Consider the following 24,495-nt stretch of genomic DNA (forward strand, 5'->3'; position numbering starts at 1 on the left):
CTTATTTTTTTTTATCTGAAATGGTTTATTTGACTTTAATACACATTTAATAGTACATTTTTAAAGTATTTTTTCTGTGACAAATCTTCTCTTATTTATCAAAAAACATTATTTGTATACTTATATAAAACCTATTTCTACACAAAATAAGGCACCATTTATTAAGTCTATTGATATAGTAATAACATTAAAAATATTACTAATGGTATAGACTAAATTTTTACTTATGAGATTCTGAAACCAACTGTATTATAAGCTGATGGTATATCTCCATAGTTAACACAATAACTATACAGGTTTCCAAACAATACAGTTGATTCATCTCTTAACCCGTAAATAAAAATTATATAAATGAAGTTATAAAGAGCTTAGCAGTTAGCTCTGTCCTGGGCGCCAATTTTTGGGCCAACAATTTACATATAAATTTTTTGAAGGCGAGCCCTTGTATTATATAATCTTTGATCATTATATTTTCAATTTTACATTTTATGTCCCTTTGAAGCAATGTGTGAGGAATATTTCTATCTCTTATATCACCTTTAAATTGTAAATCACCTTTAAAACAATTGTATGAACAAATTAATGATTAATTTTAGAGACAATAATTGAGTTTATAAATAAATTTACAAATAAACAACTAAATACAAATGTGACGTCATCTCCGGCCGCCCATAACTCATATGCCATTATATGCTCATATGACATTATAAAGATTATATTTAATCTTAAATAGCGTTGTTTTGCCTATTAAACTCCTCTGTGCCCTCGGGAACATCCCAGCGCGGGTTCCAGAAGCCGGGCGGGGTTTTAGGTCGTATAGGGTTGTTTTTGCCGCGGTGCTTTGAACACTCGTTCATCATTTTTAACAGCATCTCCGGTTTGTCTTTGTAGATCTCGCTGTAGAACTGTCACGAAAGATAAAGATATTTAAAAAAATAGCTTTGGATATTGCAATCTTCTGTTCTTATAAATAATTTTCATTTTACATAGGGTTGGCAATTTTTTTCTTAATAATGCGTAAACTATTAATTGACAAGTTTAAACAATCCTGACAACCTATAGGTTTTAATCAATTAAATTGACTGGCGAAGGTTTTATACCAATAAATCCACACTAAGATTATCTGTGTAGTTAGTGCTATGGATACACTATGGACTTACATACACACACAGACACACACACACACTACACAAACAGCCAGAAATAAGACAGAAATTTATTTTTAAATCTGCCTGGTCATAGACAATACATTAAACCCTATGCATGTCAGACAGATATAGTGACCTTTGCAACCTATAAAATCTGTATTTCCTATAGCATCTAAAATATTACAGACATCAATATTCTTATATAATACTTACTTGCTTGCACTCATCACAGCTCCATCCAGGCAATGCTCTCTTGTCAGCTTTTTTCCGAACCGTTGGCTCCTTATATACAGGTCCTATTATCTCTGATTTTGATCTGCATAACAATGATTACAAGTAGCATTATTTAAGCTGAGAAAACGATCCAATTTGAGAATGTAGGAAATAATAAAAATACTTAGTTCGCGAGCACTGAACTCAAAACACGGCAAACTCTGTAATTAATGACGTTAAGAAAACCAATTAACTGTCTCTGTCACTCTCATAAGTATATGCGCGTTAGAAAGAGATGAACGATACTATATGACGTCATGCAGCATGTTTCTCTGAAACACTATACAAGCAGACCGTGTATACAAATATGTTGTGTGGTGGCTTTAGATAAGCAATATAATATAATGTAATTTAAAAATCTTTGGTGTAAATAAAGGTGTCTTCTTATTAGTTTTAGTGTACCTACTTGAAGTGTTCGCCTAATGTCCTAGCATCATTCATATATTACTATGTTAGTTTCTGCTAAGTCCACTGAACGAGTTGCGAAGATCACTTACGCGCGTTATTAATAATCGATCTATCCCATGTTTTTTAACAAAAAGCGGCTTAACTGGGGTCCGCCCTAGGCCTCCAATCCTGGGGGGCCTCCTAACACAGTTGTTAATAAAAGGTCGTGAGAATCAAACAATCTATGAAATGTGTATGCGAAAGAAAAGGTCACCGCATTACAGGCAAATTCTATGACACATTTGTCATTTTGTAAAATCAAATAAAGTTTTAACCCTTTTGGGGGCCTCCATTCCACTTTCCTCCCTGGGCCTACGACGACCTTAGTCTGCCACTACTTCTGTCTACTATACATTTTCAAATTTCGATTATAGGTACGTTCTGGATAGTCTCATTATTAATTACCGCATTACATGACATTTACTTCAATTACTTAATATACACAAGGACACAAATACAAACCTCTTAGGTTTCTCGTCTTTAGGCTCCATTTTAATATTGTTTATATCTCGTCGTAATATCGACATGCTTGAGTCGCTATCGCACGGTGTGTTGCTGATGTTCACATTTTCCGCTAGAGGTCGCTTGCTGGGACTGGAAAGACAAACAAAAGTGGTAAATTTGTCGCGACAAATAATAAAATGGATAAAATATAATATGTAGGTGGGAAAGAAGTATAACCTTTCGTCATCACACCCTACAAAACAAAATACAACAAATTTAAACTGCTGCTATATGACAGAATTTGGCGTGGCGGTCGTACTTCCGCAGTCAAACCGCGGAGAGATACCACGATATTCGTACCACAGTCGGACACCACGTAACCCAAAAATATACCTACATAAAAGTCATTAAAATAATAATACTCAATTAAAATTATATGCCTAAGAGTTCTCAAAAGTTCTCAAAGGTCTGTGAGGTTCACAATATGCACTAGGCTTATGCGGTGACTATGACCTAAATCCTTCTATATTTTAGAAGAGACCCACCCATGTTCAGCAGTGGGTTAGTAACTGGTTGACTACATCAGTCTTAGAGTTTTATCAAGTAGATATTTTGGTAGATGTCAAAAAGCTACACGTACCAAACATGCATGATACACAGTCACCTTGACCCCAATGTGCCCCTATTATCAACACCAAAAAAGTTCAAACTTACCTATAACATTGCTTATCGTTTATCGCGCCCATATTATTTACTTGTTGCAATAAAGACATACTCTCGTTGGCCTGGACCGGTGACTTTTTCTCCGATTTACATTTCTTTGGTGATATTAATCTGTAGACGTAACATAACTAAATTATTATACAACAATACTATTATAATTTATATATATTTTTTATTCACAAACATAATTTGTAACAGATCAAATTTAGAGTCTTAGTTAAATAATTTGGAAAGAAAGAAATAAATAAAATGTTCTCTAGAAAATAAACATTATTAACTTAAATACAATTAGTAATATTATTGTGTATATATTTAACTCATAACTGTTGTCTCACAAATTTATCCTGTTTCTTGCTGAAAAAATATGTGAGATTTGGCTCGACGTCCCTTTCCTCTCTCTAACAGCCTCACGTAATTAAAAGAAGCATCTTTAAATTGAGTATGGTGGTACTTACCCATTGTTGTATCCCTTCAACAAATCAACAGATTCCTCCAAGTGAGAAAAATTTGTAGCGTCTACATCTGGTTTGATATTTTCAATCAGCTCTGTTTCCTTGGCCTTCTCTAGTTTCCCTCGTATCAACGATAGTGGCTTTTTGAACTTTGGAGGGCTCTTTTCTGTTAATGATTTGAATCTGCAATAAATGTAGGTCTAGTAAGTTAGTTTGGCAGAAGTTTTGGAAAAATATGTGATGGTATTTTTTTTATAGAGTCCGCGCCAAACTTCTAATCCGCTCTAAATACAGAAACGAGTCGCGTCGCAACAGCCAATTGTAGATATCAGCAGGACGAAGATAGCGTGGGTCCCCCCCGGCACCCTCCGCTGCCCGCTCTCGCCCACGGGGACATAGCGCAGTTAGGGTACCCTTACTGTTGCTACGGGGTATATGCTTGTAGTTGTGTTCGACCCCATTGGCTCTCTGCCTACACCTGCGCGCTAAAAACTTCAGAGTGGACTAGAAACTTCGCGCAGAATAGTCTGAAGATGAAGAAGGCACCCAATTATAGAATTGGGTGCCTTTATAAGTTCTACTACTCTATGCCTCTCCCTACAACTGGAATGATAACAGTGAAACATTTTATTTTTATAAAAAATATGGCAAGTATTTATTTAACAAATGTTGTATTTACTTACAAAATAGGAAATACTGGACCACTAGTAGGTGAAGGAAATATTGTATCGTCATTTTCTATTACTTCTTGCTTGATGGTCTGAAAATCGGAATATTACATAAAAAAAAACTATGAAGAACACAAGCATTGAAAATATATTCGCACATGATGTTCTAGATTACATAGAGAGCATATATTTTTATATACTTAAGTATATTTCAAGCAGAAAAATAAATACTAATGAACAAACAGCAGTGTCTGGCAAAGTTCTGTTAGCAATTATAAAATATAGATACTGATTATTTTAAAACTCTGTTAAACATAATGTGAAACAATCTTCAGAACTCAAATATAAATGAAACAGTAAAAACAGGGATTTTACAGTCAAACATACAACTAAGCACTCTTCTTGGGTTCTCCTTCCTCCTGTAAACTTTGGCGATGTAGTCAAGTCCACGACATTAGTAGGCTTCACTTTAGTGAGACATAGACGCTGCTGTTTTAACCTGCCACTACCTTTGCCTCTGGTTGGTGTTGGGTAGGTCAGTTTATATGATTTTCTCTCTGGGGTAGACCTGTGATGAAATAAGCACCACTTTTTAATAAGACAATGTGACCTGGCAAACATTGTGTTGCCATATACATAAAAAAATGTTAAAGGTGAACAACCCTTATCAGTTAGGGGTATGAAAAATAGATAGTAGCCGATTCTCAGACCTACTGAATATGCATAAAAAATTTGGTGACAATCGGTAAAGCCGTTTCGAAGGAGTACAGTAACTAACATTGTGACACAAGAATTTCATATATAAGACTATGAAAGTAATATAGTAGGAAAAGATGAATATAAAGAAATAATAATATGTACTTAATAATGGTATGTTTGTTGTTTTAAATTTTGGAAACTTTAGTTATTAGTTCAAAGGTGCACTATTGGAATAATAAAATATTAAGAAAGTAGAACTTATAACTTTTATTAGAGACATGTGATTACTATTTGAAGTAAATCTTACTAAATCTTTAATAAATGTTTCAACAAGATTTTTAGCAAGTATCAAAAACTTGCAAATTATACATAGACCAATCACATATTTACATTACATATAAAATTATATGTCTCATTTGAATAAACCAAATTATATCAAACAATAATAATATAAAAATTCTCACCAATTCTCAGGGCATTTCTTTTTTTCTTTCGAAGTTGTGTTGTTGGGTGTAGAGGACTTCAGTATCTTGGTTTGTATAATAGGGCTGTGCCTGCCAGTAGGTGTGCCTGCTATCTCAGATATAGAATCATCTTGCTCATGTATCGAGGCATTATCAATTAACTCTTCATTAGAACTTAAAGACATTTCTTCTACATCTTTTTTAGTGTTCATATCTTGTATATTTGCAATATTGTTGTTAAAAGATTTGGAGTCCCCAAACACTATTTTGAATAGTTCAGCAAGTAGGCTGAGATTTTGTGTCTCATTCAGTTTTGATAATGTTGATGCTATAATGACAAAATAACTTTATTATGATACTGTACCTAGTTCTAGCATTGGCCCTCTATAGTAGTGGGAAGTCATGGCCACTTTATCAACACCTATTGATAGAACCATGTGACATATTTATTTGCTACCTAATTAGGGAGTTGGTGAAACTGTTGCAGATGAGATATAGGCCACGATTCAATATGTTTCGTATTAATACAGTTGCTAGTAATATGGATATGGCATCTCAGTAAAAGAGAGGCCTTTAATGAAAGGTGCCATTCAGATAATGCCCAGGATGGTTCAGTATGCTGCACATACCAAGCTTGAGATTTATAGACTTCTCTCCCCGAACATATTAAATAACATGATATACAAAGACTGCACAAATTACAAAATAATATAAGTTGATGAATATCTTGCCCAAGGTGTTAGAGTGACAGAGGCTAGAATTCTCTGTCGTCTATGTCATGAAACTTCCCAAGTTCCTATACTAGAAAAGGTTCATTAGCTTAGATATAGATAATGAAGTTATTATAGCTAATAGAAACCTATGAACTATAATTTAATGATGATAAATTAAATAAAAACATACCAATTAATTCTAATAAGCTGTTTTTTGATTCAATAACCTTTTTCAGCTCTTCTGATCCACTGCAACACTTACTACAAAATAAATAAAACATGAGGTATGAAGTATGAAAACTGAAAGGAATTTTATTAAGATTAAATCTTCTATAAGGCTGGTTCATAGTAGTCATTAACTACTCTAATTAAGAGCTTGCTTATTAAACAACACAAAACATACAAACCTTTCACATTTCTCATTTTGGACATTAATTTGCTTTTTAAAACTTTCACTTTCCAAGTGGATTTGTTCAATTTCAGTAATAAGATCTGAAAAAAAAAATTGCTTTTACCCATATGTTTGATGATTTAGAAAAGGAATGTCCTCTATAAGACTGTGACTCAATTTTTTTCCCGCTAATGTCCAATCTTACACTACAACATTTTGCATTATACCAATTAGAGTATATTAACATACAAGAACAATAATTTCAAGTTTATTTACTGACCCTTAAAGTTGTATATTGTTTGGTGTATAGCTGTTTTTACAGCTTCAATTTTGGTATTTGTTTTCTTGGTAAAAGACAATCCATTTATATTCACTTTTTCCATCACTGCATCAGTGTTTCGGTGGAAAGGTACTAAAGCAAACCAAGAAGATAACTAAAGATAACTTTAGCGCCAATTATTTATTTTTAGAACAAAGATTTTGCATTTATCTTTGACTTTGATATATCTTTGCCCTGACAGCCTGACACTGGCAGTCAAAGAGAATGTAATCAGTACGTCAGGTCTGGCAGTGACAGTAAATTAAATTGACAATATTTATTGATGTACTAAATTACTTTGAGATGTACTGCTATTCATGATTTTATAATTGATTTTCATACCAAAAAGCTTTAAATAAAATGAAAAATAACAGTTCGTTTATTATTTACTGCCATTCATGATTTTATACTTGATTTTCATACAAAAAGCTTTAAATAAAATGAAAAATAACAGTTCGTTTATTACAGTATTTAAAAAAAAAACATTTTTTAGGGTTACAATTCAACGGTTTGCGTATGACGGAACATATTTGGTAAATTGCTAAATAATATATGAATTATAAAATTATATCAATAGTTAAAATTGATTAACTTTTATAAGATTTTAGTTTATTTTATTAAATTTATACACATTTGAATATTCTACCAAATTTTCTTATAAGCAACATTATAGTCACTGGCATGACATGAAAAAAAATTAGGCAAAGCAAGCAAAGGAAAACGCCATTCCACCAGTTAATTTAACTAATTTATTGTTGAATATTATTGATATAATATTTTTGTTTAATAATTATATAATTTGCCTCACATTCTGATCTAATTTGTAAGTACTGGTTTGTTTGGGACATTTCATAGTTAAATTAAGAAATAGCTTCACATCACAGCAATTGTGACTTGTGATGGAAGATTTAACCTCGTAAACCTTTGCCTTTTATCTCTTTTCGGCCGCTACCTTTGCCTTGTTGTTTGTAAAAGTTTTCATTGGCGGTATTTGTTTTGTCAATTCTGTTATTTTGAGTTGAAATTTGTGATACATTATGGATTTTGCAAAAATTGTGATATTATAACATAAATATGTTCGTCTTTGTGAAGGCAGATATTTTTTAGGTTACGGGAAACGCGCGCAACGCAATGGAGATGGAAGCGGATGATGATATGATAGTGGTTATAATAGGTGATGGAGAAAATGATAACTTCCCAGAACCAATGAACATAAAGCAGGAGGTAATTGATGGAGATGACGTCGAGAAGCTCATTGAGACTGCAGCGATACATGGAGAATTCGTGGAACTCGATGGTACTAACATCAAAGAGGAAGTTCCTGAGGATTTTGAGGAGGATGTTTGGGCTGGCGAGGATGAGGAGGATGGTGATGAAGATTATGTGCCTCAAGACGGTGAGTCTGATGACGACCTTGACGATGATGCTGATGATGGCAGCGGTAATGAAAGTGTTAATAGGCACAGGTTAGTTCCTTTTAACATTATTGATAATAAATTAACCATAAATAATATAATATATATAGTAGATATTAAGATATTATTATGCGTTCATATGCACGTATATGCCTCTGCACGATTTTAAAATTTCTTATCCAATAATCATAATATAAATATGGTAAAGATGTATTTTTTTGTGTGTAGTTATTATAATATTGAATACTATAATTTAATAGCTTGTACTAAAAAATGTAATAAAAATCCGATCTTCTATTCAAATCTATAGAGAGACAAATAATCACATGAGTATCAATGGTGGCATGTAAGTATGATTTACTCATTACTGTGTCGGTAAATAAAATTTACAGTGACTCATCACAAGGTAATTACTGTAAAGGAATACTCTGTAAATAAAACAAAACACTGAAATTGTTTGGAAACACTCATTATCTAACATTATAAAAAAATTATGTTTTTCTTTAGCAAGAACTATTGAAAATCTTTTATCCTTATATAATGGAATCCCTTGTAGGTTATTCCTATTATAACTTTACCATATTCTACAATTTCAGGCACAAGATGCTGAAGCCATCACAACAGAAGTCCTTTGTTAAGGAATTACGAGAGCAGTATCCGGAATTGGAAGATGACACCAATGCCCTAGTAACTACCCTTTCAGAGATCATGAGGAATGTGAAGCCACCACCACCTCCAAAAGACTACTTCATTATGAATGGGATTATGTTTGAGTGAGATTATTTTTATATGGTTTTATCATATTTCTTTCATTGATGTAAAAAATAAGGAACATATTAAATTGGCTACCAAATGTTAACAAAGTGAACACAATGCATTTTACTTTATAAGCTTTTTTAAATCCATTCCTGTGTCAAACATATTATGTATAGACAAATATGTATACAGGGTTACTGAAAATTCGATACATTCCCTTGGAGGGGTAAAAGTAGAGCTCATTTGCAATAGGTTTTGTCATTAAGTACCCCAGCCAATAGTGATTTGTTTTTGAGATATTCAAGTTTTTGTGTTTTTATTTCTAAATACCGATTTCCAGCAAAAAATAAAATGCTCCTAAGTGAATGTCCTATTTTGATCCTATTTTTGTGCATAATCTTATACGTAACATCACAACACTTCCTTAAAATGACAATATGCTGTAGTAGTACCCTTAAACTTGACGTTATGGAGGTCAATTTGCTGGAGTTCAATTAAAAAAACCCTTTTTATTTCCACTTCAGAGTGAATTTGCATAAAAAGGATGTATGGAATGTGTCGTACAAATTATTAAAATAATAGCCCTATTTCACTAGCTATCCAAAATGGTACAAAACTTTTATCTACATTGAAAATCACAACAATAACATAGTTTAAAGTGTTAACTTTTTTTTTTTTATTTAAATAAAAATTAGTTTACTAAATTATATTAACTTAAATTAATATTTACAATTATAATTAAACTTACAGAAAATTAAAAGAAATAAATTAAACTATAAATATAAAACAACTTATTTACAAAATTTACATATATACAAAAATGAAAAACAAAAACACTACCATAAAAAATTGTCACCATCACTGTCTTTGGGCAAGGTTCCCAAGACGCTGGCAGCGTTTCCTCTTTGGATTGCTATACCAATCCTTAAGTGTTAACTAAGATAATGTGCTTTACCTGTGGTGAACAGTAAGACTAGTGCGGTTTGCGAATCCAAAAATTACTGATGTTCTGAATATTTGTTTCTTGCGAATAATTTATTTAAAAAAATACCATAATACTTCGTAGCACTTATATCTCGTATATAACATATATGTATATATAATGTATCTCTAATTATTACATTACACATTTCCAGATGTGTGATTTGTGGTGCGATATCTGAGACGATGCCGGCAGCTGGCCGTCATTACCAAGAGAAGCATGGGGAACGGTACCTAGTCTGCTTTGCTTGCGGTGTTGACTTTAGAAGGTAGGCTTATGGTTTTTTATGTAACACTTACTCTTAATACAATATGATATTACTTGATGTATCATTTATACCTAAAAATATTTTGTCTTTATAAAACTGTTTCTGTAATATTTAGTAGGTAACCCTGTAGTGTCGATTTTATTTTTATAATGGCAAAGATTTACCCACATTAACCAAATGCCTCAAAAGTAGATAAGTATAGCTTCAAACACATTCTCCATTAATTTAACCCGCATTACCTTTAAAAGTAGTTAATTAGTTAAGTATAATATTTTTATTGTACTGTATAATTTTTAAGAAATATTTCTTACCCTTCTACTACCACTGTTACCTTTAAGCGTATTTAGTTTATTATAGGTATAACTGATTATATTTTTATTTTGTATTGTATATTTAAGAAATGTTTCTTATCCTTATTACTTGAAGTTTTTAGTCTTATTTGTTTTACATGCATACATATTTCAAATCAAATCAAATCAAATAACTTTATTGTGGAACATAGGTTTAAAAACATAGGTGTACATTGGGTAATTATCCGCCGTATTCCGGCCTCATGGGCATACAATATTATTATAGAAAATTATAACTACTATTAATATTAACATGAAACATTTCAGCACAACAAACCTATACAAGCACGAGAAACGTTGCATGGCTCCCGACGCGGTGATAGTATTGAAGGCACGTGCTCGCACGCTCGGCCGCAAGGGGCGCTCGCGTCCGTACATTCCCAAACATTTCCCTGAGACCAGTTCCGTGAAAAAGTGAGTTTGTTTATAATATAGTAGTAGCAAACGAGCATGCAGTCCACCTAATGGTAAGTCTTTACTGATGCCCATAGACATCTGTAATCAACCTCCGATAAGACTATTCCTATTCATAGGTCGGCCACAGATGTGTTGGCACACCTGAGGACTAAATTGAAATGCTTCTGATAAGTATGTTTACCATACCACACACTTGAAAGCATAACAGCAAATTTTAATACTGCCTTTATTAAGAAATAGATGTTTAATATTTTTGATTATTGCAGTATTATTGGAAGCTTGTTAAACCTTGTCAGATTTTTATAGGATAAAAAATACTTCATTTATTATTCGTTGTTGTAGCAGTTTAGTTAAAAAACAACATTATTATAACCTGTAGATCACTAATGTAATTGTTGAGCATACATCCGGCACGATGGCCAAAAATGTGATGAATAAATACGTCTCGAAGACCAAAAATGTTATGCATTCGGCTCCGAGACCGAAAATATTAAGATTTCCGCGGCCGTTAGAACAAATAAGGAACCGAATGTTCCTCTCTTCGATGGACAGGATGACCGTGTCCCGAAGAAGGTTAAGTGGACTGTATATACGAAAAATAAGATGCAAAGTGCTATAGGGTCACGCACTCACCTGCTGCTGATGGGCGCAGCCTCTTGTACTAGGTATAAGGCACCTTCAACTCACCCTAAGCTCGAGCTAGCTAGTCTTACCTCGGAATGGTCTACCGGTTACCTCTACCTTCTTCCTCTTCTCACGTGGCGTCGATCTTACAGCACGTTGCACCGCGAACAATGAAGTTAACGCGAATTTAAAGGAAACGCTACGAATACGAATAGTGGCTTCTACTTCGGAGTATAACTCAAACGACAAATATGCGCGAGCGCGACCGACGACTCCGAAGCTTCTCCAACAAGAACAAATCCCGGTGGCGGAAGCCATCAGGCTCCCGCCACCGCGAACGACACGACGACAACGGTACTACAACGAACTATTTCAAACTATAAATCTCTATGCTTATAATCCTACAGATTAAAATTAATACCAACGACAGAAAATTAATACGTAGAACCATAGACAAAACTGAACATACCGCCCACCTAAATACTACGTATTTACGAAAACAACAAACATAAAACACAAATTACTTAACCTACGACAAGAAAGAGTTAAGTTAAAACGTAACTATTTCGAAAACGACACAGATTATGAACTACGACACGAAAGATTTACGTGAAAATGTAACTTACTTAAGAAAACGACACAAATTAATAACCTACGACAAGGAAGAGTTACGTTGAAACGAAACTAATTTACGAAAACGATAAGAAATACTTCTAGATTCGCACACCACGCTCACGACAGAGAGCAACAACTGCAGAACAAATAGCTCGTTTAGGCGAGAGAATCCAAAAATCTTGCGAAAGTAAATTTTGTAGAGTTTGAGCACCAGGATGCATGGATTTCTTATGGTACTCATCGATAATAAGAAATGTTAATCTATGATTACGAGGCAAAAGAATAGGATGTCTAACGGTAAACTCTACATTAGCGTTAGCTAACCGACCGCCCACCCTCAAAATACCCGCGTCATCAATGAAAGGAGACAATTTACGCAAGGCTTTGGGTAGCGAATTAGGCGAACCTTTACTTAGACAATCCAATTCAAACGAAAACGATTCTACTTGTGCTTGCTTTATGAGCAACTCAAAAGCTTGACGTAGCTCACAAGGCTGTAATGCACCGACAAATTTATTTTTATAATTTCTCAAATTATGAGCGAAACGAAAACAAAATGACAAAACACGCTTTACTTTCGAAAGCGACGAAAAACGATTTAACAAATCGCTAACGAGATTCACCTTTTCCGGTGACAGAAGGCTAAGAATCCTTTGTTCTTCTGCGATAGAGTCTGTGTCCTGTTCTACCAATAATGAAGAAGGCCAATCATTCTCTGGCTCTACAAGCCATGAAGGGCCCTTCCACCACATGGAACAGTCAACGAGGTCAGCTGGAAGCGTACCACGAGAACCAATATCAGCAGCATTCGAACTAGAGCTCACGTGACGCCAATGGTCAGGAGCTACTCTACTCTGAATGTGGCTGACTCTATTCGCCACAAACGTTTTCCACTTGGATGGACAAGATTTAATCCAAGCCAAAGTGACAGTAGAGTCAGACCATGCGTAAAGTTCTTGAACTGCATGAAATGGTTTTAAAGCCTCTACCACTGATTCCATTAAAGTAGATAACAAGACAGCAGCTAAAAGTTCCAATCTTGGAATCGACAATTTTCGCAAAGGCGCGACTTTCGACTTTGCGCAACAAAAATGAACGGATGTAGAGCCATCCGCCTCAACGACACGAAAGAATGTGACAGCACAACAGCCACGTTCTGAAGCGTCACAGAAGCCATGCAACTGTAACGACACGAAAGAATTTACCATACGCCGAGGAATGGTAATCGAAACTAACGACGACAATTGAGACTTAAATCGCAACCACTCGTGTGCAATGTGAGGTGGCACATTATCGTCCCATGAAACTCCCGAAGTCCAAAGAAGTTGCATAAGATATTTAGCATAAAACGTAATCGGCGCTAGAAATCCCAAAGGGTCATAAATCCGCGCAATATGGGAGAGTATGGTACGTTTGGTGCACCTAGAGTCATCGGGGTTGACGACACGAAATCTAAAATCATCCGATTGCGGATGCCATAAAAGTCCCAAAATTTTTAAGGAGAGGTCTGACATCTCTTCGAAATGTTTAAATTCTTCTGAGTATAAGTCAGAAGATGGAAGATCAACGAAAAACTCACTACAATTAGATGTCCACTTTCTTAAATGGAAACCACCAGACGACAAAATTTTGGTGAGTTCCGAGCGCAATTGTAGAGATAAATGTCTCTACTAAGAACTGTAGAAGCAGCCAGAAGTTCTTGGGTAGAGTCTTCTGCTAGTTGAGCGATCGCACGAAGAGCCTGAAACGGTGCAGATGATACGCCATAAGTGACCGTGCGAAGCCTATAGTCACGTATAGGACCGTCAGCAGATGGGCGCCACAGAATGCGTAGGTACTCGGTGTCATCTCTACAAACCAAGATTTGTCTATACATCTGTTTGACGTCACCAGTAAAAACGACAGCATGCCAACGGAACCGAATAAGTAAATCGAAAATATTAGTTTGCAGTTTAGGCCCAGCAAGTAGCGTATCATTCAAAGACAATCCATTAGCATCTCTACAACTTGCATCGAACACAGTACGAAGTGGGGTGCTAACAGAATCTGGTCGCAATACTCCGTGATGAGGGATATAATAAAACTTCCCAACGCTTGAAGTCGGGGGATCCACCTGCTCCATATGACCGGCAACCTCATACTCATTCATGAACCGAACATAGGCATCTCTAAATTCAACATTTATATTAAGTCTTCGCTCGAGAGAGAGAAATCTTTTTAAAGCAATTTCACGGGAATGTGAGAACGATGGCTTTACTGAAGGATTCATGAATGGCAGAGGCACCACAAATCTACCATCATCGTTACGACTATAATTATTAGTGAAATAATTTTCACAGGCTTGATCCTCCTTCGAAAGGATTTTACAGACAGGAGTGCGAACCTCTTCTGTTTCCCAGAATCTTTTTAAAGTGTTATCTAATTTTATATTTGATAAATAAGAGTTATCGACGAAGAAACAATCACTCTGTTTACTATTACGACAGTTGTGTGTGTGATCTACCTCACACTCACCCATTAGAATCCAACCAAATATAGTATTTAGAGCCTTTGGTTGTCCCGGCCTCCCTCGTCTCAGACCAGGTATGAGAGATGAAGCAAATATATCCGCATTCAATAGCATGTCAATAGCCCCTGGACGAGCGAAGTCTGGATCAGCCAAAGGTAAATTCCTAATATGTGACCAACCACAAAAATCAACAAAATGTGCAGGTTGGTCACTACATATCGACGACAAAACAAAAGCTTCAAACTTAAAATCGATTTTATTTGAGTTATAGGATTTTATTTCACAACATAGTGAACCACGAGACTCAGCAACAGAAGATCCGATTCCATTTATTGATTGTTTAGTGTTTTTAATACATAACCCGAGGCGCTTTGCACATGGTACCGAAATAAAGTTGCAAGCGCTTGCACAATCCAACAACACCCTTACAGGTTGAAAGTTTCCCCAACTATCTTTTATAAGAACCTTAGCTGTAGAAAACAAGATTGTACTTTTACCACCGACAGAAGTTAAAACAATATTACTCAGTTGTGCATTATTATTAATGGAACTAACAACTTCAATATCAGGTTGGGAATTGCTATCAGCAGACGGTGTAACCGATTTTTTAAAATGTAACAATGTGTTATGTGAACACCCACATACACCACAACTTATAGGGACTCGACAAGTTTTTACCCTATGAGTTTTCGAAAAGCAACGGATACAAAGATTTTTATTTTTAATGAATTTAAATCGAGAATCTATATCTAAATTTAGAAAATTCTTACATGATGAAAGACTATGTTGGCCAGTACAAAAGTCACAAGTCACTCCCGACACGACAAATGAGGATTTGGACTTTTTAAAGTTACTTGGTTTCGGTTCTTTTGATATTCCTACATTACTTAATATTGGGTTCGGAGTTACCTCACTTAATGCCCTAACTTGTTTCTCAACAAAATCCTGAACTTGAGTGAACTCTGGTATCTCATCTGAATTAAATTCTAATTGAAATGATTCTTTTGTGGCCCGATCTAATTTTGACCAAAATAAATGGAACAACATGAAGTTCTTATCTGGTAATCCAAACTTTTCCAAAACACTTAAATTCTCCACAAAAGTTCTATGAACACGCTCAAGTTCTACAGCTGAATTTGTTTTCACTGGCTCACATGACAACAACTTTTGATAATAGGAGGCCGTTATATAGCGCTTCTTATTATAATATTTATTAAGTGTATCATACGCGTCTATATAATTTTCATCCGTGAGTGGAAAGTTCCTGATTAAATCATAAGCTTTATTTTCGACACAAGTTAACAAGTAATGTAACTTTTCCACTTTAGGAATATTTCTATTATGGATCAACGACTCAAATAATTGTTTAAAAGATAACCAATTTTCTAGCTTACCATCGAATGGCTTAATGTTAATTTTAGGCAGCTTAGCAAAACCCGAAACTACTTCTTGTTTAATCTGACGGTCACTATTTGAATGCCGCAGACGGGCCAAAACACTTCTAAATTTTGTATCAAATGATGCAGTTACACCAATTTCAGACTGGCGTTGGGCAGCACTTAATGAACGCAATAAATTTATTTGCGCTTTATGGAATTCATTTGAAAGTTCCCTAAGGTCCTCCTCAACGCAGCCTGTCATATCCGATTCCGCTATATACTCCAATCGCATCATACTGTAATCCCGGGCAATCCTATTAACGTCCCCATCACTTGCGCCACTTTCGTTGCTCCCAGTAGACATTGTCATTAATTGATATAAGTTTATAAACTTAACGAAATCGACAACAATAGCAAATAATTGCAATGTCACTGACAGCTGACTTCGACACAATAATACGTCAAAGTCTAATACAATTTGACAGTATTGACAATATGACCAACGACAAATAAATATGGCGCAATGCAATACTGACAACCAACGACTATTAATAAAAATAGCGCAAAGATGGCGGGACCTAAGTACAACTAACAAAGTGATGAGTTGTAAAGAATCACACCCACCCTCAACATAAAATGTTAATCGACAAAACGAAAATTACGAAATTTTATAGAAATGCAATACAAAATAGCAAATCTAATACGAAATACGACACGAAACGACAAATTTAGAAGCCACTTTACGTAAATGTTCGTTCCTTTAGCGAAATACGACACGATAAAATTAATTTCAATGTTCGTTATGTTCGGTCGACGGAAAATAGCAAAAATGGTGTTTAGGACGATGGAACAATTAAGATCCGCCGAAGTGACCAAAAATGTGGTGAATTCGTCTCGAAGACCAAAAATGTTATGCATTCGGCTCCGAGACCGAAAATATTAAGATTTCCGCGGCCGTTAGAACAAATAAGGAACCGAATGTTCCTCTCTTCGATGGACAGGATGACCGTGTCCCGAAGAAGGTTAAGTGGACTGTATATACGAAAATAAGATGCAAAGTGCTATAGGGTCACGCACTCACCTGCTGCTGATGGGCGCAGCCTCTTGTACTAGGTATAAGGCACCTTCAACTCACCCTAAGCTCGAGCTAGCTAGTCTTACCTCGGAATGGTCTACCGGTTACCTCTACCTTCTTCCTCTTCTCACGTGGCGTCGATCTTACAGCACGTTGCACCGCGAACAATGAAGTTAACGCGAATTTAAAGGAAACGCTACGAATACGAATAGTGGCTTCTACTTCGGAGTATAACTCAAACGACAAATATGCGCGAGCGCGACCGACGACTCCGAAGCTTCTCCAACAAGAACAAATCCCGGTGGCGGAAGCCATCAGGCTCCCGCCACCGCGAACGACACGACGACAACGGTACTACAACGAACTATTTCAAACTATAAATCTCTATGCTTATAATCCTACAGATTAAAATTAATACCAACGACAGAAAATTAATACGTAGAACCATAGACAAAACTGAACAGTAATATATTATATATATGTATAAGCAAAACGTGGCACAGCATGGCCGAAAGATGTGCATGTCTTGACTCTTTAACTTTGCGATATAACAGACATATCCTACATTAGAATAGTTCAAACTTCAACACAATGTACGAAAATATCCTAACTTTTCAGGCCAAGCGAACGCAAATACGGTTGCAGCCAATGCCCGGCCGCGTTTGTGTCGAAGACGTACCTACGTTCACACGAGATGCTACATCGTGGTGTCCGTCCATATCTCTGCTCCGTTTGCACCTCCGCATATACCTCGCTGGCAGCGCTCTCGGTACCTTTTTATATATAACTAACTGACCCGGCAAACTTTGTACCGCCTCAGAATCTATTTATGAAATATATTTCATATTTACTCACCTTTTAAACCTTCCCTGGATTTCCAGAAATTATTCTAAACTAAATTTAGCCAAATCGTTCCAGCTGTTCTCGAGTTTTAGCGAGACTAACGAACTGTATTTGTTTTATCTATATATAGATAAAGAAATAGCATAGCATGCAGTCCACCTGATGGTAAGTGGCCACTGCCGCCCTGGACATCTGTAACCATCCCAGATATGATAAGATTTCTGATAGGCCACAGCTGCGCCGCTACCCCTGAGGACTAAGCTGAAATGCCTTGGAAGAGTATGTCTCCCTTACCACATCCTTCAAACCAGAACACAGCTGCGTTTAACACTGCAGTTATTAGGCAGTTATCATAATAACACACACTGTAATGTACTCGACACTACAGTAGCACTGATAGCAAACTATTTGGTTCGCTAACGCCACACACGTCCGCTCGGGCCGACTCGCACACCTTGCAACCAGCATGACATTAGTGACGTAAGACATAATATGCGCTCGAGACAATTACCCACCTACCCCCATAAAGTCCACTTTTGTCCTAGTCTTAGAATAATCAAATAAATACGCTTTTTACGCTCGTTACACACATTATGATTTGGGGTGCCATGAACACACGCGAAGACGCAAAATACAAACGAAAAGAAACGAAATCGGCGGGGATCGAACCCAGAACCCTCTGCATGTCAGAACAGTATGGTGACTGCTCCGATATGCGGGACCATAATTGTAAAGAGTGAATCTGATCTGGTATGAATAGTAGGCACAAGACAGAACAGCATCATTACGCATTAGTCGTAATTATAAACATGTTGTGATGTCACAATATTGTTGTTTTAATCGTAAATACCTTACTAGGGGTAGTAGAAAATTATATCTCACTAGCCAGCTGTATTTATTGCTGGTAAAGTCCGCGCCAAACTGCCGGTCCGCTCCGAATATAGGAACGAAGATAGCGCGGGACTTCCTCGGCACCCTCCGCTGTCCGCTCTCGCCCGCGGGTATATACCTGCGTTTGTGTGTCTTACTGTTGCTACGGAGTATATGCTTGTAGTTGTGTTCGACCCCATTGGATCTCTGACTGACACCTGGCGCAACAACTTCAGAGCGGACTTGAAGTTTGGCGCGGAATATAACATAATGCCTGTTTCCAGCGTCACCGCAAGAAGCACAGCGACGAGCAGTACATATGCGACCACTGTGGCCGAGTCTTCAAAGTGAAGGCAGCACTCGCCACACACATGGACACACATCTGCGTATGTATACCTCTTATGCAGTCATCAGTGTATATGGCCTTAAGTTTATTTACATCTGCAGACATCTTGCGGCACAAATGCGTGCCGTGTTAGACAAAAAAAATATTATAGTATACAAAGTATTGATGTCATGATTATATGTTCTGTAATAGCCGCGTAAATTCAATTATTGTATGGAAAAATATGGTTTTTGTTATAAACAGTGACATGTTTAATGTGTGTAGATATAAATGTGGTTTAAAGGCGTAATAGCTAACCATACATCTGAGACAGATCTTAGATAAGATTTCATTTCTACTTGTAGTTCATTACAGATTTGTTTAAAGTATATTCAACAACTTTTTCAATTACACAACATATTTTTTCATATTTTTCATTGCATGGAATTATGTTGTTTACTTTGGTTATGGTTTGACATTTTATATATAGAGTTATAGACTCACATATATCAATTAATAATATGAATTTGTAATTTATACAGCGGTAAAGAAGTTTGGATGTGATCGGTGTGAGAAGCGCTACGCCACAAAAGCAGCCTTAGTTCGCCACGTGGACAGCTACCATCTCAAGTTACCGCCGCCCTGCGTTTGCAAAATATGTTTTAAGAGGTACATTTTACTTTTATATAACAAATTCTACTAATATTCGCATATAATTTTATGTTTATGAATCATAAATATATTTTAGCATTTTGATTTGATTTGAACATTCACTTAAAAATATAATTAAGGCTTATAGATACTTTAAGGCCTTCAAAAGTTGACTATTAAATATATGTATTGAAATATATTTTATGGAATCTTTTTTCAGGTATCCTCGAATGTCAGTACTTAAGGAGCACACTAAGAAAGCTCACGGACTGTTATTGATGACACGAAGGGTAAGTCATATTAAATTATGTTCTTACTAACATAGGCTCTAAATTTAGGTTGCTTTTTAAAACGGGTTCCAAGGGCAGCTGCTTGACCTACATTTATAGTAGTGTAATTTTGTTGTAAGTATAAACTTTAGATAAACGTGATACAAAGATTAAATACAATGCTTTTATGAGTTATATACCTACGTGATTTTGCAATTTATCATTGTGTAAAATGTTTTACAATTTTCAGATGTTCTTCAAGTCACTGCCAACTTTAACGGACACTCAGTTGGAGCAAGCGAAGGTAGTGCTGAAGTCCGAAGTGGAACCAGAAGTGCCTCCGCAACCCCCACAGAGGACCTACAGGCCAGAGCCTGTCGAGGTATACCCAGACCTGGACATCAGTATTTGCAAGGAGGAACCAGAAGAAGATGATGACCAAGAAAGGATAGTGCTCTCCGAGGAGGTACTCCAGTACATGCAGTCCATACAAGGTGGCTTCGATGATGGTGAAAACTACAACGTAGTGGTCATTGAAGATGGTGATGTGTTAAACCTGAATTATGGAGAGTATTCCGCGGATATGCTCAATCTTCATGTCGTACAGGAGAATGAAGTGCCGGTGGAAAGTGAAATGGTGTCATAGTAATATTGGTTATCAAAGGATTCTGATATTGCTCACAAACTTAGTCCAGTGTCTAGTAAGGGAGTGAGTTTCATTTAATTTATTATGTGATTAGTCCTAAACCTGTATGTACCTATGTGTAAATATTTATATAAGGACTGTTTAACTTTATATGATTTGTAAATATGTGGTTTATACATGGTCCGCAGACGAATTAGACAATGTTCATAAAATCCACTTACTATAGGATGCATGCTTATTTGCTATTAAAATTTCATAGGTAAGATATGTACAGGACGACGGTATTAGTGGTCGCATACCGTCATAAACACCAGATGGTGTGGGAGGAGCATAGGCTTAGTTCAGATCGGATCCGCATGTGTGCCACTTACGTTACTTGATAGTCTTTTCCTGTCATGTACGAGAATAAAACTGTTTAAAACAAACATGCGGACATAAAACTCGCGTGACAAGATAAAGGCGCTTACACTAGTCTTAGAGAGTTCTTGTCTAGAAATAGTTTTAATAAAGATATTCACTAAGACATTCATTAAAATAAAATGTTAATAAACATGATTTTGTTGATTAGTGCGAATATTTGTAAAAATATGCATATTTTCACATACTTCCTGATTGAGCTGATTTAGATATGAATTTAGAAGCAGAAAAATTACTTCATTGTTATCTAAGTACCTTATTGTAAATATTTCCAATATTTGCTATATTTGTCTAAGGTTTAGTGTAATTATAGGTTCCTAATCCTAATACGTTAGGCATATTAATGAATTGATGATCATTGTTTTATTGATCTTAAAGTTCACAAGTACGAGTACATTGTTACACGAAAATGACAGGGTGAAGCTGTTAAAGGGTGTATTTTTATATTGCACCACATTTTAGTGATATATAGCCAATTCCATATTATAGAGTCTTAAATTTGTTATAGATTGGTAGGTGGTAATGAGATTTAATACAAAATTACGCCATTTTGTATTGGTCTCGCTCGTTCTTTTTATGTCTTACTCACACAGCTGCTAATTTTAAAATTATAATAATATACCAATACGAGGCAAATTTCATGATACGTTCTATTTGTGTCAACTATTTAATTCTGTTTTGCCAACTTTGATAACGGCTATAGGAAATAAAAATACAAAATTTTAATACGAAAAAGTGTTTTATTACGCACTTATTATTTCAACCAAATGTTTACGAAATACTCATCTATAGCATAATGCATACACAATCGTTAGAAGACACCACAAATTTATAATGCTCCATTATATACTAAGAAAATACAAAAATATTAAGCGGTTTCTTGGTAAACACCTACCGGCATACCTTATTTGTTTTTAATGCGAAATTTACACGTACTTACGAAATGCACCATCTAATAATACGCTGCCCTTACAATCTTGGTCATTTTAACACTCCAAGACCGGTTTGTACTTTGGCATTCCTATTTAAAACAAAATATAATTTCAAATGAAATCTATTCAAAACAATCGTCGCATAAATCAAATAGATATCGCTAGTTTTTTTTACACAAGAAAATAGTCTCTATTTAACAGTAACACAATGTTTTAGGCGGAATTCAAAAATAGAGTTTCAAAACATGTTCGAATTCACATTCGAAACAATTCAGTTCGAAACATGAGTAAGGTATTAAGAATGCCAAAGTTGTTTTGTGTGGGTGCATAAAAATATAGATCTAGGAAAAGCGCTTATTTTTATCATCTAATCTCGACAACAACAACCACATTCGGCCAACATCCACGAAAACTAACATTTATCTTTATCCACTCCAATACTGATCGCAGTTATCTTAACAATGGTCCAAAAATATCTAATAGCATCCCTAAACGATCAAGTAGAAAAATACATTAATTATGCTTCACAGAAATCTAGCTTCTTTTTTATCAATTTTCTCACTTTCATCATCATGATATTTTTGTGTCGTGTCGTAACGGCGTCAAAGATCAAGATACATAGGTCTAAGAGTGTTAATTACAAACTACTGTGACAATCTCAATAAGTTCGATTAGTAAATTGCATAATGTTCACGATGAAAATACAAAACACATATTTTTAAACTATCAAGAACAATATTGAGACAATTTCTACGGTGCGACCATAAACAATCTGTTACTATTCGGCACACGAACGCCATCTTTTTTTTACTAAGAATGCAATTTTGAATATATTTTCTTTTTTATCACTTATAAGGCATGAATTAGGTACAAACGGCAAGAAATCCAATACTTATCAGTTTTAAATGTTAATTATCACATTTTAGCCATCACTTTAAAGTTATAATTAATAAATTTATAGAATCTATTCATTTGCTAGTGATCGTGTTCGTGTGCCGACCGCTTTTCGGTTTCCATAAATGTCTCACTCAGCCTCGTTGAATTTTCACGGAACATTGTGCATAAGAACTCTTAACATTTAACCCTATGATAACAGTTAATATGATAACACCAAACACGTGAATTTGCAATGCTTGTCGATTAACCTTATCATATTACACTGAATAATAGTACTTATAGTCCAAAAATCAATAAAAAATAAAGACAGGATTTTCCACGATCTTAATCGAGACAAGTTATAATGGAGTATACATGCTAATAATGTAAATGCGCGTTTGATTGTTCCACTTTCGCGGTTTAAGTAATAAATCATTCTTCAATGGTCTAGTTGATGAAAATAAATGTAGGGAATTAGATCAAAAATAAAAATAAAATATTTATTCCGAGGGTACAACGAAAACCAGTAAATTATGGACATTTTTACAGATGGCATTACTGCTCAAAATGTGGAAACCTACTATTTATAATTATATGTTGGGGTTATAATATATTGCAACTTACTAGTATTTTTCAGCAAGCAATTTTTAAAACGTAACACATAATTAGCTTCACAATCACACATATTTCGTGTATCTGTCTTTATTGTCTATTGCTCTTTGTTTATGTATCGAAAAGACGTATCTGCTTTATACACCTACTCGATAAATTCTACATACATATATCACTGAACACTTGCAGGTTTCTCATTACTAATGTGTTGAATAAAACGCGACAAATGACGAATTTATTTATAATAAATTTAGATAAACAATTCCTTCGTACATACTTTCGTGTCAACGAGCACTTTTCACGTTATGAGGAAAAGCGCGGCTGATTTTTCCCGTCGAAGAACTGAACTTTGTAAAATTGCATCTTAATAACACAACAGAAAGAGATTTAAATTCATACAGTAATCATTATACGTACGGCCAATGTAATGTAGATCGATCAATCGTCATTTTATTCGAGGAAATATGATTAATTATAACGTGGATCATTTATACAATGTTATAAATTTAGGCCATTATTATCATAAAACAGCAAAACATGACCGACCTCGGCAAAACTTGTTGCAAAATCACTTCTCAATACTTTCCATTTCTTGTGCATATGAAAATGCAGTAAATATGGCAACATCGAGGACATTCGCAGACGACAGACCGAGAGGGCCGGTGTTTTTAAATGAGGGCTATATTATGCCGATAATATCTCAACATCTTAGTGGTTTGGAATTCAGTTCCCTACTCTAATGTTCATGTATCGACTTCAAGGAGAATAAATGACTTCCAAAAGCAAAATTTCAAATAAATTATCGAATGAAGCATTCACACTAAACAAAGTTGACCTAACGGCGGTTAACGGCGTTGTTCATTTTAGTGTGAACAAAAAAGTGTTTGATTTTAGACGAATGGAAGAAAGTTTGAGCTTCAGT

At 35.3% G+C, this 24,495-nt stretch overlaps 2 protein-coding genes across 4 annotated transcripts; one reads left to right on the plus strand and one right to left on the minus strand.

The window, feature by feature from the left end:
• Position 1: 1 nt before the first annotated feature.
• On the minus strand, positions 2-6,902 carry LOC140757277 (uncharacterized). 2 transcript variants are annotated; one of them, XM_073092888.1, is made up of 11 exons: positions 6,703-6,902; positions 6,439-6,523; positions 6,222-6,292; positions 5,319-5,646; positions 4,531-4,723; positions 4,171-4,247; positions 3,491-3,670; positions 3,027-3,146; positions 2,331-2,462; positions 1,362-1,464; positions 2-905 (listed from the first exon to the last, which is right to left on the minus strand). In XM_073092888.1, the coding sequence occupies exons 1-11, from the start codon at positions 6,803-6,805 to the stop codon at positions 726-728; spliced, it is 1,572 nt and encodes a 523-aa protein (XP_072948989.1). In that variant the 5' UTR covers positions 6,806-6,902; the 3' UTR covers positions 2-725. The 2 variants fall into 2 exon arrangements, with proteins under 2 accessions (XP_072948989.1, XP_072948991.1); XM_073092890.1 differs by having other exon boundaries at positions 4,543-4,723; positions 6,703-6,900.
• A 510-nt stretch (positions 6,903-7,412) lies between these two features.
• Positions 7,413-21,654, plus strand: LOC140757279 (uncharacterized). Of its 2 annotated transcripts, none has more exons than XM_073092892.1 (10): positions 7,413-7,564; positions 7,849-8,207; positions 8,753-8,929; positions 10,049-10,162; positions 10,780-10,926; positions 17,750-17,900; positions 19,129-19,231; positions 19,713-19,839; positions 20,042-20,111; positions 20,341-21,654. In XM_073092892.1, the coding sequence occupies exons 2-10, from the start codon at positions 7,873-7,875 to the stop codon at positions 20,734-20,736; spliced, it is 1,620 nt and encodes a 539-aa protein (XP_072948993.1). In that variant the 5' UTR covers positions 7,413-7,564; positions 7,849-7,872; the 3' UTR covers positions 20,737-21,654. The 2 variants fall into 2 exon arrangements, with proteins under 2 accessions (XP_072948993.1, XP_072948994.1); XM_073092893.1 differs by lacking the exon at positions 7,413-7,564 and adding an exon at positions 7,621-7,728.
• The last annotated feature ends 2,841 nt before the right edge of the window (positions 21,655-24,495 follow it).

Source organism: Epargyreus clarus, unplaced genomic scaffold (assembly GCF_041222505.1).
Source record: "Epargyreus clarus isolate Ecla_fem2 unplaced genomic scaffold, WU_Ecla_fem_2.2 ptg000004l, whole genome shotgun sequence".
NCBI lineage: Eukaryota > Metazoa > Arthropoda > Insecta > Lepidoptera > Hesperiidae > Epargyreus > Epargyreus clarus.

Excerpts from the sequence above, each read along its gene's own strand:
- LOC140757277 (XM_073092888.1), bottom strand. The coding sequence starts at position 6,805 with ATGGAAAAAGTGAATATAAATGGATTGTCTTTTACCAAGAAAACAAAT. Across the intron at positions 3,671-4,170 it reads GGTCCAGTATTTCCTATTTT|ATTCAAATCATTAACAGAAA; the intron begins GTAAGTAAATAC and ends CATTTATTGCAG. Across the intron at positions 2,463-3,026 it reads AACGATAAGCAATGTTATAG|TCCCAGCAAGCGACCTCTAG; the intron begins GTAAGTTTGAAC and ends TTGTCTTTCCAG.
- LOC140757279 (XM_073092892.1), top strand. The coding sequence starts at position 7,873 with ATGGAGATGGAAGCGGATGATGATATGATAGTGGTTATAATAGGTGAT. Across the intron at positions 8,208-8,752 it reads GAAAGTGTTAATAGGCACAG|GCACAAGATGCTGAAGCCAT; the intron begins GTTAGTTCCTTT and ends CTACAATTTCAG. Across the intron at positions 17,901-19,128 it reads CCTCGCTGGCAGCGCTCTCG|CGTCACCGCAAGAAGCACAG; the intron begins GTACCTTTTTAT and ends GCCTGTTTCCAG.